Source organism: Erinaceus europaeus, chromosome 1, assembly GCF_950295315.1.
Source record: "Erinaceus europaeus chromosome 1, mEriEur2.1, whole genome shotgun sequence".
NCBI lineage: Eukaryota > Metazoa > Chordata > Mammalia > Eulipotyphla > Erinaceidae > Erinaceus > Erinaceus europaeus.
In genome coordinates, this window is record NC_080162.1 from 110471051 (window position 1) to 110483769 (window position 12719).

Genomic DNA, 12719 nt, shown 5'->3' on the forward strand with positions numbered 1-12719 from the left:
TTCTGTTTGTTTATTTGGTATTTTAAAAAATATATCTTAGTGCCAGACAGACATTGGGAGAGGGGGAGAGAGGGAGAGAGAGATACCACAGCTCAGCTCTGGCATATGGTGGTGCAGGGGATTGAACCCGGAACTTCGGAGCCTCAGGCATGAGAGACTCTACATAACCATTATGCTATCTGTTGCCACCCTCATGACATATTTTTCTGTGCAAAAATGCATCATGGGGGTCGGGCAGTAGTACGGTGGGTTAAGCGCACATGGCATGAAGCACAAGTACCAGCATAAGGATCCCGTTTCAAGTCCCCACCTGCAGGGGGTTCGCTTCAGAGGTGGTGAAGCAAGTCTGCAGGTGTCTAGCTTTCTCTCCCTCTCTCTGTCTCTCCTCCTCTCTTGATTTCTCTCTGTCCTGACCAACAGCAAGAACAGTGATGACAACAATAATGACAACAACAAGGGCAACAAAATGGGAAAAATGGCCTCCAGGAGCAATGAATTCGTAGTGCAGGCATCGAACCCCAGCAATAACCCTGGAGGCAAAATAAAAAACCCAAAACCCCCCCCTGACTTTTCAGGTGACTTCCTAGCTGTCTGTCCCTTCCCTCTGCCCTCAGCCTATTCTGGTGTCTTCAGGCAGACAGCTGTGTCCCTGGCTGTCCTTTTTGGGTGTGGGCCTTCACAGCACCATTGAGTTCCTGGCCACCCGAGGGACTGAGGTGGTACTGGCTCTCCTGGGACTCTGCAAGGTGGAGTTGTTAGACCTAGCAAAGTGTGGTGGGTGGGTTCCAGCAGACCCACAACCCAGATGAGGAAGGGGCTGTTAACCTGTGATAGCAGCCTTCTCACTGGAGGAGCAGTAAAGTGGCTCAGTCCCCTGTCCCTTCCCCTCACACTGCTGCTCTGACAGCCCCAGCCTGCATGAGCTGGTCCAAGCCTGAGCCCGAGGGGGCTGGCACACCTTATTAGGCTATTTCTTGCTTGGCCCTTCCCTCTCCTCTATACAGGGGTGTTCCCTTAAAAGGTGGCTGTGACAACTAGAATGTGCAGACTGGGCCCCCTGCAGCAGCCTTTACTGCACATAGTCAGGCCCTGTTCTCACCTGGCCCCAGAGGACCTCAGCTACCTCTTGCCTGTCCGTTGATCTGTCCATTCAGCATGCTCTTTCTGAGTAGCAACTTGGCACCTGTCACTGGGTGCTGGGTCTGGGGTCTGGATGGAACACACCCAAAGGACAGAGGTGGGTAGTGTGTCCCAGCACCTCGTTTTGACCTTGCAAAGAGGAGAGAGTTTGGGGTGCTGGGAGGGGAAGCTGGGGAGGCTGAGTGTGCTGGGAGGGCTAGTCAGGAGGGGCTTCCCAAGGGAGAGCTGGAGTGAGACAGGAGCAGAGGGCAGTTTGGCCACTCCAGATGTGAGCAGCCTGCCCAGGGTGAGCGGTGAGGCTGAGCCAATAGAGGGCTCAGCTGGTGGGGGGCAGGATGCCCTGGAGGATAGCGGAGGGCTCTGCACAGGGTGTGTGGGTAAGGCTGGCCAAGGGAGTGTGTAGGCACTGCCCAGGGATGGTGCAGTTTGGGCATAGAGGGGGCAGGAACCTAGTGGCAGAGTGGAAGAGTGGTGGGCAGTGCCCAGTGAGGGCCCTGCCACCTTCCCAAAGGGGACAGGTGGCTCATTCACACAGCCTCCCTTGTGGTTCCCAGGTGACGGCACCTCTTCCCAGCATGGCAGCCCCACCGCCTCCATCTCCAGACCCACAGTTTGTCCTCCGAGGCACTCAGTCAGCGGTGCATGCGCTGCATTTCCACTCAGGAGCCCAGGGGCAGGGATGCCCACTCCTCTTCTCAGGGTGAGTAGCTGCTACAGGATTCAGTAGCTGGGGCTAGCATGAGGAGGGGAGGCTCACAGTGAGTCTCATGGTCCTAGAAAGCTCCCCCCCCCCCCAGTCTGGGCATGCTTTCTCCTTGGGTCTGGGGGACAAAGGCACACTCTCTTTGGGTGCTGTCCAGTTTGCCCTGTCAGTGGCCCTCCTGCCTTCATCAGAGAGCAAGCTCTCATGAGGAGAGGGCTGTCACTTCACTCTGCTCATCTGCAGAGTTGTCTAAAGCCCCTCGCCCCAGCAGTGTGGTCTGGGGGGCAGACCCACCGAGATTGTAGGAACATTGGCTCCCTTCTGACCCTGCCCTGGCACATCTGAACAGGTCCCAGAATGGGCTGGTACACATCTGGAGCCTGCAGACACGGAGAGTGCTCACCACCCTGGACAACCATGGGGGCCAGTGTGTGACCTGGCTGCAGACACTGCCCCAGGGGCACCAGCTTCTCAGGTGGGTGATAGGGAATGTGGCCCCACGGGAGCCACATTGTATCCTTGGGTGGGGTTAAGCATTCTCCACTGGAGACTCTTCCGATCACCCCAGTCATGCTGGTTGCTAGTCATCATAGCCTCTTGTGACCTCTGTACTAAAAGAACAAGGTGCTGAGCATACAAGATAGCTCTTGTGGTCATCCTGAGGACCACCTACCTTTGGCGGGCCTTGCCTTCTTCCTGCCAAGATGGCACAGGCGCTCTCCTTCCTGCCCCCTTGTGTGGGAGCCCCTCCATGTGGTTTTGTTTCTCCCCTGAGAGTAGGTCATGTCCAGATATTCCATTCAGCCATTTGCCTCTGAAGCTGCTCTTTGCTTTGTTTGGTTTTGGTTTTGACCTCGGGGTTATCTCTGGGGCCCAGTGCTGGCACCCACTACTCCTGGCGGCCACCCCCACCCCCCCGTTTTATTGAATAGGACAAAGAGAAATTGAGAGAGGAGGGGAAACTTGAAAGGGTGAGAGATAGACACCTGCAGACCTGTTTCACTGCTTGTGAAGCGTCTCCCCTGCAAGTGGGACTCAAACTTGTATCCTTGCAGGGATCCTTGTACTTAGTAATATGTTTGTTTAACTGGGTGCGCTGCAGTCCTGGGAGCTGTTCTTGTACATTTTACCCTTGGAGAAATGTTCACCCAAGACATGGGTCCTGCAGGATCTCCTAACTGGCAGTCTTGGGTCCTCCAAGCCCATCTCCAGGGCTGCACCACTCTTGAGAGATGAGTGAGAGGCAGGTGCACAGGGTGGCCTGTGAGCTAATGTTTGATATCAAGGCTACAGCAACACCCCAGGCAGGGCCCCTCAGGTCAGGAGGTCTGCATCGCAGACCATTCAGGTGCTTGGAATGCCCAGGTGCGTTTATGTTGCAGGAGAGGCCATGCACCCAGCTGTGTTTGGGAGCCCAGTGTTTCCTAAGTGTCTCTTGAGAGGGCAAGGTGTACTTTCATGTCAAGGGGAGTCTGGAGGCTGAAGGACTGGGAGTCAGGGGCCCAGTCACTGCCAGACTATGCATGGGGAGTGGGCAGCCCAGGGGCTGCTCTGCAGACAGAGCAGAGCAGGGGGCCTCTCCAACCCCCTCCCACACGCCAAGGGTGCACCTGTGTCCTCTGACTACCGCTGGGCAAGTTTGTTCTCTACCGTGTTTATTGTGTGATAGAACATATGTACAGAAGAGAGCACAGAACAAGTTTACAGGCCACTGTATTCTCATAGAGGCAGGAACTGCATCACCATTCCCAGGCAGAAAGCAGGTACTGCCAGCCCCAGAGGCCCCACATGCCCACCATTCACATTCACAGAGGCAATGTTTGCCCCTTCTCATCCTAGGAAGTCAGACACCCAAGCCTTGTTTTCGCTCCACCTTGCCTCCCCTCCCGTCTCCTCCCCCCTCTCTCCTTCCTTCCCCTCTCCTCTTTTCTTTGGCTGTCAGGTTTATTGCTAGAGTTTAGAACCTATGGGGGTGAATCCACTACACCTGTTGGCTATTTTCTTCTTTTATTTTTTTTCCCTTTTTCCTCCTTTTTCCTTTTCTTGATAAAGACAGAGAAATTAAGAGGGAAGGGGAAATAGAGGCAGAAAGACACCTGTAGTATTGCTTTACCACTGGTGAAGCTTCTCTCCTGCATCTGAGGACCAGGGGCTTGTTTTTTACTTTTATTTTTTTTGTTTGTTTTGTATTTTTTTCTTAAAGATTTTATTTATTTATGAGAAAGATAGGAGGAGAGAGAAAGAACCAGACATTACTTTGGCACATGTGCTGCCGGGGATCAAACTTGGGACCTCATGCTTGAGAGTCCAAAGCTTTATCACTGTGCCACCTCCCGGACCACTTTTTTTTTCTATATTTTTATATTACAGAATTACATGTCCACAGGGGTTTGAATCCACACCATTCCTACCACCAGAGTTCTGAATCTTCCTCTCTCCACTGCAATCCACCACAGTTCCCCTAAAGTTGTAAATATTGGCCAACCATCTTCTCTACAACTACCTGTCCACATTTATACCTAGTTGCCCCTTCTTTTCCTGATTCAATCCTCTCTTCTCCTCTAAGCCACTCATAACATTGTAGCTACATCCACATGTCCCTCTCCTTCTCCTTCTCCTTCTCTCTCTGGGTGCTGATAGAGCCACAGTGCAGAGTCCTCTTATCTTCATCCTATCACTTCACCCCCACTGGGAATATGAATCAAGGTTGTTTATGGGGAGCAGAAGGTAGTAGGAGTTCTGGCTTCTGTAGCTGCTTCTCCATGGTGAGCATGGGTGTTGACAGGTCGATCCATACCCCCACCCTGTTTCTATCTCTCCCTAGTGGCACAGAGCTCTGGAGATGCGAGGGTCCAGGACACATTGTTGAGGTTATCTGCCCAGAGAAGTCGGGGTGCAGTCATGGTAGCATCTGTAACTTGGTGTCTGGAAGGTGGCATGACCTAAGTTGAGACAAGATGGTTAATGAACAGGAACCAAAAAGTAGGATTAGAGCTGATGAGATTAGGGATTTTAGGGGAGAAGAAAGCTGGGAGAACCATTTTAGGCATGCTGGGGGGGGCATACAACTATAGTAGTTTTGCTTGAGTTTGGTGGCTAGCCTGAGGTTGGATGAGAATATTGTCAGAGAGAATGGTATCAGAGTAGAGAAAAGGGCTAGAAAGTTGGATTAGGGCAGGGAGTAGCTCCCATTCTTACAAAAAAAAAATATGTGGCTAAAATTAACTATATACCTCCATCCACCTGCTCCAGGGCCCATATGTAAATACATATTTATATTTAGTGCTGGAGCCTATGTAACTCTTAAGTCCCTATTGGGACCCGGGGCTTGTTCATGGTAATGCATGTGCTCTACCAGGTGTACCACTGCCTGGCCCCTTTCGGAATATGTGTCTCCATAGACTTGCTTTGTCTGTCTTTTACTTAATTTACAAATATGGAGCCTTGTTGAGCAGCTCCTTTTACAACTGATTCTTCCACTCAGTTTACCTTGTTGAGGACCAGAGAACTGCAGGTGTTTGAGTGGGGTTTTCTATGCGAGATTGCTCTAAATGTGCAGCTAGGTTTCTTTCCATTCTACTCTTGGTAAAATTGAGATTTTTTTTCCCACTGGGGACTGTTAATGAATGAAGCTTAGGAATGGTATAGTTCTCCTGGTGCACATGTGTCTGCAGCTCATGCCTATACCCAGACGCCTAGGCTTAGGGGATAACAAGCCTCCTGCTTGAAATCTCTACTCTTGGGAGTCGGGTGGTAGCGCAGTGGGTTAAGCACAGGTGGTGCAAAGCACAAGGATCCCAGTTCGAGCCCCCAGCTCCCCACTTGCAGGGGAGTTGCTTCACAGTTGGTGAAGTAGGTCTGCAGGTGTCTATCTTTCCCCCTCTCTGTCTTCCCCTCCTCTCGCCATTTCTCTCTGTCCTACTCAACAATGACGACACCAATAACAACAACAATAAAACAACAAGGGCAACAAAAGGAAATAAATAAATATTAAAAAAAGAAATCTCTACTCTTTTAATGGCGTCTCTGGTGAGAAGAAGGTATTCATTTTAATGGAATCACATCTGCTGTCTTTGTTTTTATGACTGGTGTTTCTTGCAAAGGACCAGCTCTGGAGAGCCTTCCTGGATCTCCTGTTCATTTTAGTGCACACTTCATCTGGGAGTGACTGTTGGTGTAGACAAGAGTTACCTGTTTCCATATGGATCCTTAGTGATCCTGTCTTTCCCGCCCTCCTTTCTCAAGTCTAGGAGCATTGGCAGGTGAGATGGTGGGGTGGGCAGAAGGGTTTGCTGGGCAGAGTTGTTGGCAACATAGTATCCAGAGGAGCAGGGTGATGGAGGCAGGGTCTCTGAGGTGGCCAGGGGTTGGAAGATTCATTGCATCTCACAGAGTTGATAAGCTATTTTGGTAAATACCTTGAGGAAAATAGGAGCCACAGTCAGAGAAGGGAATTATAAATTTGAGAAAGGGGTAAGAATCCTTAGGACATCAGCATAGAGCTGGGGAGGCAGTGTAGTGGTCATGCAAAAGACTCTTATGCCTGAGACTCCTCAGTTGAATCCCTAGCATCACCATAAGCCAGAGATGAGTAGTGCTCCATCCTTCCTCCCTACCTTCCTCCCTCTCTTCCCTCTTCACTCTCATTAAAATAAAATAAATAAAATATAAAAAAGAAACATTTAAAAGGGGCATCAGCATAAACGCATGAGATTTGAAAGACAAACACAAAGGGGTGTGTGTGTGTGCGCGTGCTTGAAGTGTATACGTGCACATGAAGTGAGTGAGTGGGGTCTGAAGTGTGTAAGTTTTTCCCAGTTGGCACTGGGGTTGTGTTGCTCTGGGTCAGCCATGGGAGTCATGTGCATAGCCCTGGGTTCTCTGGGTCTGGCATCACTAGTGACAGGACAGGTCTGTCATGACACTAGTACAGCACCGAAAACTAACACTGAGCCTCATGTTGGTTCTCTGATCTCTCCTGCTGCTCCTTCTGCTCCGGGTTCCACCAGATTCTCTGCTCTCCTCAGTTCCCTCTGTTTAGTGCTCACATCTATGACCTTGTTTTTTCTGACCTCCACCCTGGGAGGAATGGACTGATCAGGAGTTTCCTAGAATACCCCTTGTCTTGAGTTTGCTTCATGCTTTTTCAAGACTAAATTGAGGGGCATTTAGAAAGAAGCCCTCAGGGAGTTGGGCAGTAGTGCAGTGGGTTAAGCACTGGTAGCGCAAAGCCAAAGGACTGGTGTAAGGATCCCGGATCGAGCCCCCGGCTCCCCACCTGCAGGGGAGTCACTTCACAACTGGTGAAGCAGGTCTGCAGGTGTCTCTCTTTCTCTCCCGCTCTCTGTCTTCCCCTCCTCTCTCCATTTCTCTTTGTCCTATCTAACAACAATGACATCAATAACACCAATAACTACAACAAGGGCAACAAAAAGGAATAAATAAATAAATATTAAAAAAATAAAAGAAAGAAGCCCTTAGAGGAGAGGTGTCCTCTCTTTTTGTCCCATCATCTGCTTATCCCTGACCTCCATGGGCTCATATCTGGTGAGGATTGTCTTGGTCACTAGGTTTCTTGCAGTCAGGGACATTTCCCTTTGTGAGCCCATCACTGGATCCTGCAAAGAACTTCAAGGGGCAAAGAATTAAGAATTAATGGTGCACCATTGGTAGAACAACAGATTTTCATACTTGAGGCACCAGAGAGAGGTTCCAGGTTCAATCCCCAGCACCAACGTAAGCCAGAACTGAGCAGTATGCTGGTTGAGGGGGAAAAATGAAATAAATAAAAGGAGAGGGAGGATAGTGAAATAATTTGTAGTCAAAGGGAGATAGCATCAGGTTTATGCAAAAAACTTTTCATGCCTATACTTCATGGTTACAGGTTCAATCTCCAGCACCACCGTGAGCCAGAGCTGACTAGGGCTCTGATAAAAAAATAAATAGGAGGGGACCGGGCAGTAGCGCAGCGGGTTAAGCACCTATGGTGCGAAGCGCAAGGACCGGCGTAAAGATCCTGGTTCGAGCCCCCAGCTCCCCACCTGCAGGGGAGTCACTTCACAAGCGGTGAAGCAGGTCTGCAGGTGTCTATTTTTCTCTTCCCCTCTCTGTCTTCCCCATCTCTCGCAATTTCTCTCTGTCCTATCCAACAGCAATAATAACGATAATAATGACCACAACAACGATAAAACAACAAGGGCAACAAAAAGGAAAAAAAAATGGCCTCCAGGAACAGTGGACTCATGGTACAGGCACTGAGCTCCAGCAATAACCCTGGAGGTAGAAAAAATAAATAAATAAATAGGGGGCCAGGCAGTGGTGCACCCAGTTAAGTGCACACATCACCATGCTCAAGAACCCGGGTTTAAGCCCTCATTCCCCCACCTACAGGGGAGAATCTTCATATGTGGTGAAGCAGGTCTGCAGGTGTCTTTTTCTTCCTTTCTATGTCCCCTTCTCTCTCAGTTTCTTTCTGTCCTGTCAAATAAAATAGAAAAAAAAAATGACTGCCAAGAGCAGTGGATCATAGTGGTGGCACCAAGGCCCAGCAGTAACCCTGGTGGCAATAAAAATAAGTGAATAAATAGGTGAAAAAAAGGATTTGTATGTTATAGCCACCGGTAGTATTAAATATTTGGGGTGGATCAGGGAGGCTTTGAGACCCTGCTAATATACTGTTTACCTTTTTAGTTTCTTGGCTTGTTTTAGCATCCAGACATGGTTCCTGCCCCTGTGGGTTTTACTGGGAGTGCTCTCACTGGGGATGTTGTTTCCCTTAAACTGCCTACTTTTTTTTGCGCAGCTCTACTTGGATCACAGTTCTTCTGTAAGGACAAGGGTCCTCGGCCCTATTTATTTACTTGTTCCCCTGGGAGTCTGATCTCATGGAGAGTCATTTTACTCTTAGGTGGGTTCCCATACCAGTTGGATGCAGCCTCCCATAAATGTCCAGGCAAGAAGCCCTTCCTCAGCTGAGGCAGCCCCACGTGGTGATCTCACAGCAGCTGTAGTCTCTCCATGGGAAGTGCCCTCTCCCATCTTTGGCTTCAAACTGGCCAAGGTGTGCTGCCGTGTGTCTATTGAGGATAGGGCACCAGCTCAGTGGGAGGCTCATGTCCTCCCTCCTCTTTGTTTTGGTAGTCAGGGCCAGGACCTTAGGCTGTGCCTGTGGGACCTGACGGAAGGCAGGAATGCCGTTGTGGACTTCGTGCACCTGGAGAGCATGGGCTTCTGCCGGGGCTCCACCCTGGCCATGGGCCAGCAGCGCTGGACACTGGCTGTGCCGGGGAAAGGAACTGATGAGGTGAGCACAACCCACCCAGCTTCCTCCCACTAACTACTGAGCCTGAGGGGTTTGGGCAGGAGCCTTCTGTCTGCACCTACTCCATGTTCCCTGCGTCCTCTGCTGCTACCTTGAGAGGCCTGTGCAGCAGGCAACACTGGGCAGGGACCAGAGGTTTGGCCCCTGCCCAAGAAGAGTCATTTGTCTTAAAGCAGATTCAGTTCATAAATAATGAGATAGGAACAGGTATTTATTTGTTCATGATTGCATTTAACTCACCAATTAAGAACTACATACACTTTTCTTGCCAATTTGCCAAAAACCTGTTAAAAGTTTTATTAATGTGAAAAGAATAGTGTGCTTCCTCCGGGGACAGCAGGAGCCAGGCAGCCTAAGCCTTCCTCTGTGTTGCCACAGATTGCCTCAGGGGCAAGCCAGTAATTCCCACTCAGGTCAGGGTTCTGCCTGAACCTCTTAGGGGCCTTGACTGGAGGCCACTCAGCCCCTCTGCCTGAGGCTGTTTCTTAACCTGCTTCCTGGCTCCCAGCTTTCCCTATGCAGGCAGCAGTATCTGTGTTTTCCTGGAGCAGCCAGTCTGGGAGGGAGTCTTGCACATCCTGGGAAAACGGCGGTTTTCCATGTTCTTCCCTGGAATCTGTCTGGACTGGGTCCTGGAAAGGCTCGCCAGCCTGTGCCCAAACAATGCTGCGGAGGACATGCTCCCACCCCGAAGGGCCATCTGGGTGGCCACACTTGCCTCAACCAAACATTTTTCCTTCAGGAAACAAAGGTTGTAGTTGAGTGCCAGCGGAAAGCATGGGAGTCGGGGGCGTGGGGTGCTCCTGGGAGCTGCCAGAGCCCTGGAGCCCGTCCTGCTCCTCAGGCCGCCACTCCTCGTCTCCTTGGTTGTGGCTCCTCTTTAAACCTGGGAGCTTCCCAGATTGCCCCCTTGCCCCCCCGCCTCCTGCCAGAACAGACTTGCCCTTGCTCTACCTCCTGCCCTTGTGTGCTCCCCACTCCCTCCAGAAGTCTTCTGCACCCACAAGCTGGGCAGGGCATTCCTCACTGACCTGTGAGCCAGTGGGCCAGGCTATGGAGGCTGCAGACTATGTCCACTGACTGCTGCTTTTTCTGGCTCTCCACCTATCCCATCTGCCTCTAACCTCCCCTCCCCACCCCACCAACATCTTGAAATCAGCACATCCTCCTGAGACAGTGACAGAAAGAATACATCTTGTTTTAGCAAGTCTGACCATAGAGCAGTGTAGGAAGTAGGAAATTGGTTTGTTCTGTTTTCCTCCCGACTGTCCCATCACAGGGACAGCCACGTGGACTCAGAGGCACAGGAGTGCAGGAGTGGGTCTCGAAGCCTGTGACTGAGAAGAGCATTTCCTTCCCTGCTCAGTGGGATCAGCTGGGCCTTGGAGAGCACGCTGGTCTGGGTGTTCTGCTCTGCTCATACAGCCCTCACTCCTGTCATCAGCAGTGAGCCAGTAACTGAGTCATGGTCCTCACTGCAGCAAACAGAAGGAAGTCTGACAATCTCTCTCTTCCTCTGCTCTGTTGCTCCTTCCCTCCCCTCCCCTCCCCTCCCCTCCCCTCCCCTCCCCTCCCCTCCCCTTCCCTTCCCTTTCCTCTGTGTGTGTGTGTGTGTGTGTGTGTGTGTGTGTGTGTGTGTGTGTGTGTGTGTGTTTGCCTCCAGGGTTATTGCTGGGACTCAGTGCCTGCACTACAAATCCACTGCTCCAGGAGGCCATCTTTTCTCATTTTTGTTGCCCTTGTTGTTGTTATTGTTGCCATTCCTGTTATTGTTATTGGACAGGGCAGAGAGAAATCAAGAGGGGGAGAGAAAAATAGACACCTCCACTTGTGAAGCGACCACCCTGTAGGTGGAGAGCCAGGGCCTCAAACCGTGATCCTTGCCCTTCTCACCATGTGTGCTTAACCTGCTGCCTACCACCCGGCCTCCCTGTCCTTTGTTTTTAATTGAGGTAAGGTAGCCCTCTCCTCCCTTCTCTTTGCTTTTCTGAGTTACTTGTAGGTTGAGCTCTGTGGTTGGGCCACGGCATCTTACATCATGTTCTCTTTCTTGTATTTGTTTTCATTTGGTGAGAGCTTCTCTTGAGGCATTTTCAGCATTCAGGTACTTGCTTCCAGAAGCCTCTTCCTACTTCATGGCTGTAAAAGCTGCTCCCCTTCATTTCACTTTGCGTTCTCTTCTGTCTGAGGGTAGTGCAGCTGACAACTGTGTGCCCAGTGTGCATGTGTGTGAGTACAAGTGTGTGGACATGCACAGCCTGGCAGGGGTCCCAGACTTGCCCCTGGTGCAGGGATGCTGTGGGGGCTTCTGGCAGGAGCCCTCCACAGAGCGCAGCCTTGGCCTCTGCCATGGAAGAACTCCTCAACTGCAGAAGCAGAAGCAGCTGTTTGCTGAGTGGCCTGGGTCACGATGCTGGCTTCGTGTGCTTCCACACTCCTCAGCTCTGGTCACTGGTACTTGTGTGGCAGACCTGGAATGATGCAGACTGATCCTTATGAGGTCATGACAACAGCACCTGCACATCCACACACCTCAGGTTCACTGCAGGTTCTTGTCACTGCATTTCTTTGGGTGTCAAATAACATTCTTCGTGATGTGGGTTCTGCCTGTTTGATACTCCAGACCTCAGAATTCTTTTTTACAAACCAGTGGGTGCTCCCTGCTAGTGACTCCACAGTGGCTGCATACTGTTGTGATGTTATTGCTAGAGCCACTGTCCAGTAGTTGTCAGAGGAGCACGCTCAAGAGTGGTGGGCTTTCTGTCAGCAGCGCTGCTAGCAGGGGTACTTGCCAAGGTTTGTGCTGGAGCATGGCTCCACTCTCCTGAGTCCTGTAGGAACAGCCACTCTTGTCCCCACTTGATGAACTAGAGGGCTGAGGTATTCAGGGATGCCTGTAACCAGGAACCCCATTCTGCCTAGCAGCACTTCCATGCCCACACATGCTTCAAGCCTTTGCCATCATGGACAGAACCTGGTCGGCCTTAGGTCAACAGCCCCATGTGTGAGCCAGCCAAGCACACCCTAACCCAGACACAAAAAGGCTTGCACCTGCATTCAGGTGACAGCACAGCCAAAGTCCTTAGTAAAGGTACATGACCCAGGAGCAGTCAGACTCCAGAGCTGGCTGTGGCATGTGGTGTCTTCATCTCCTAGGCAGGTTCCTAGGTTCTCCCCCCAGCCTCCCCAATAAGTCTTTGTACCATTCCACACCAGGAAAAAGGAAAGATGAAAGTAGAAGTGGTGAGCTGATTCAGTGCACAGCTAGCCAAGCCTCCTTCCTGTTCATGGAGGGGCAAAATCAGGAGAGGTCAGATGCTGCCGTTGACCAGCCAAGTGTTGAGCAAAGGGATGTGTCGGCCACTTAAGGAATGACTCTTGCATTTCACAAGGGCTCAGCAGTGCCCCAGCCCATGGGCTTGTGCAGCCTAATTAGGAGGCTGGGCTCCCAGGTTCCTTCAGGGAGCAGACAGAAACTCGCAGCAGCCTTGGCTAATCGCCTTAAAAGTCTCTTGTTTGTATAGCACAGACTCTGACTTGGCGCCGGCCCAAATC

General features: G+C 51.0%; 1 protein-coding gene across 2 annotated transcripts in view; it reads left to right on the plus strand.

Moving 5' to 3' along the window:
* Nucleotides 1–12719, plus strand: part of GNB1L (G protein subunit beta 1 like) — a 73003-nt gene that overhangs the window by 36432 nt on the left and 23852 nt on the right. The window contains exons 1-4 of one of the 2 annotated variants that reach the window (XM_007533932.3): nt 1024–1237; nt 1695–1840; nt 2193–2318; nt 8984–9146. In XM_007533932.3, the coding sequence (XP_007533994.2) occupies nt 1214–1237; nt 1695–1840; nt 2193–2318; nt 8984–9146 (459 nt within the window). In that variant the 5' untranslated portion in view covers nt 1024–1213. Of the gene's footprint in view, nt 1–1023; nt 1238–1694; nt 1841–2192; nt 2319–8983; nt 9147–12719 lie in introns of those variants that run through there. The other variant, XM_060193566.1, reaches the window with a different exon arrangement.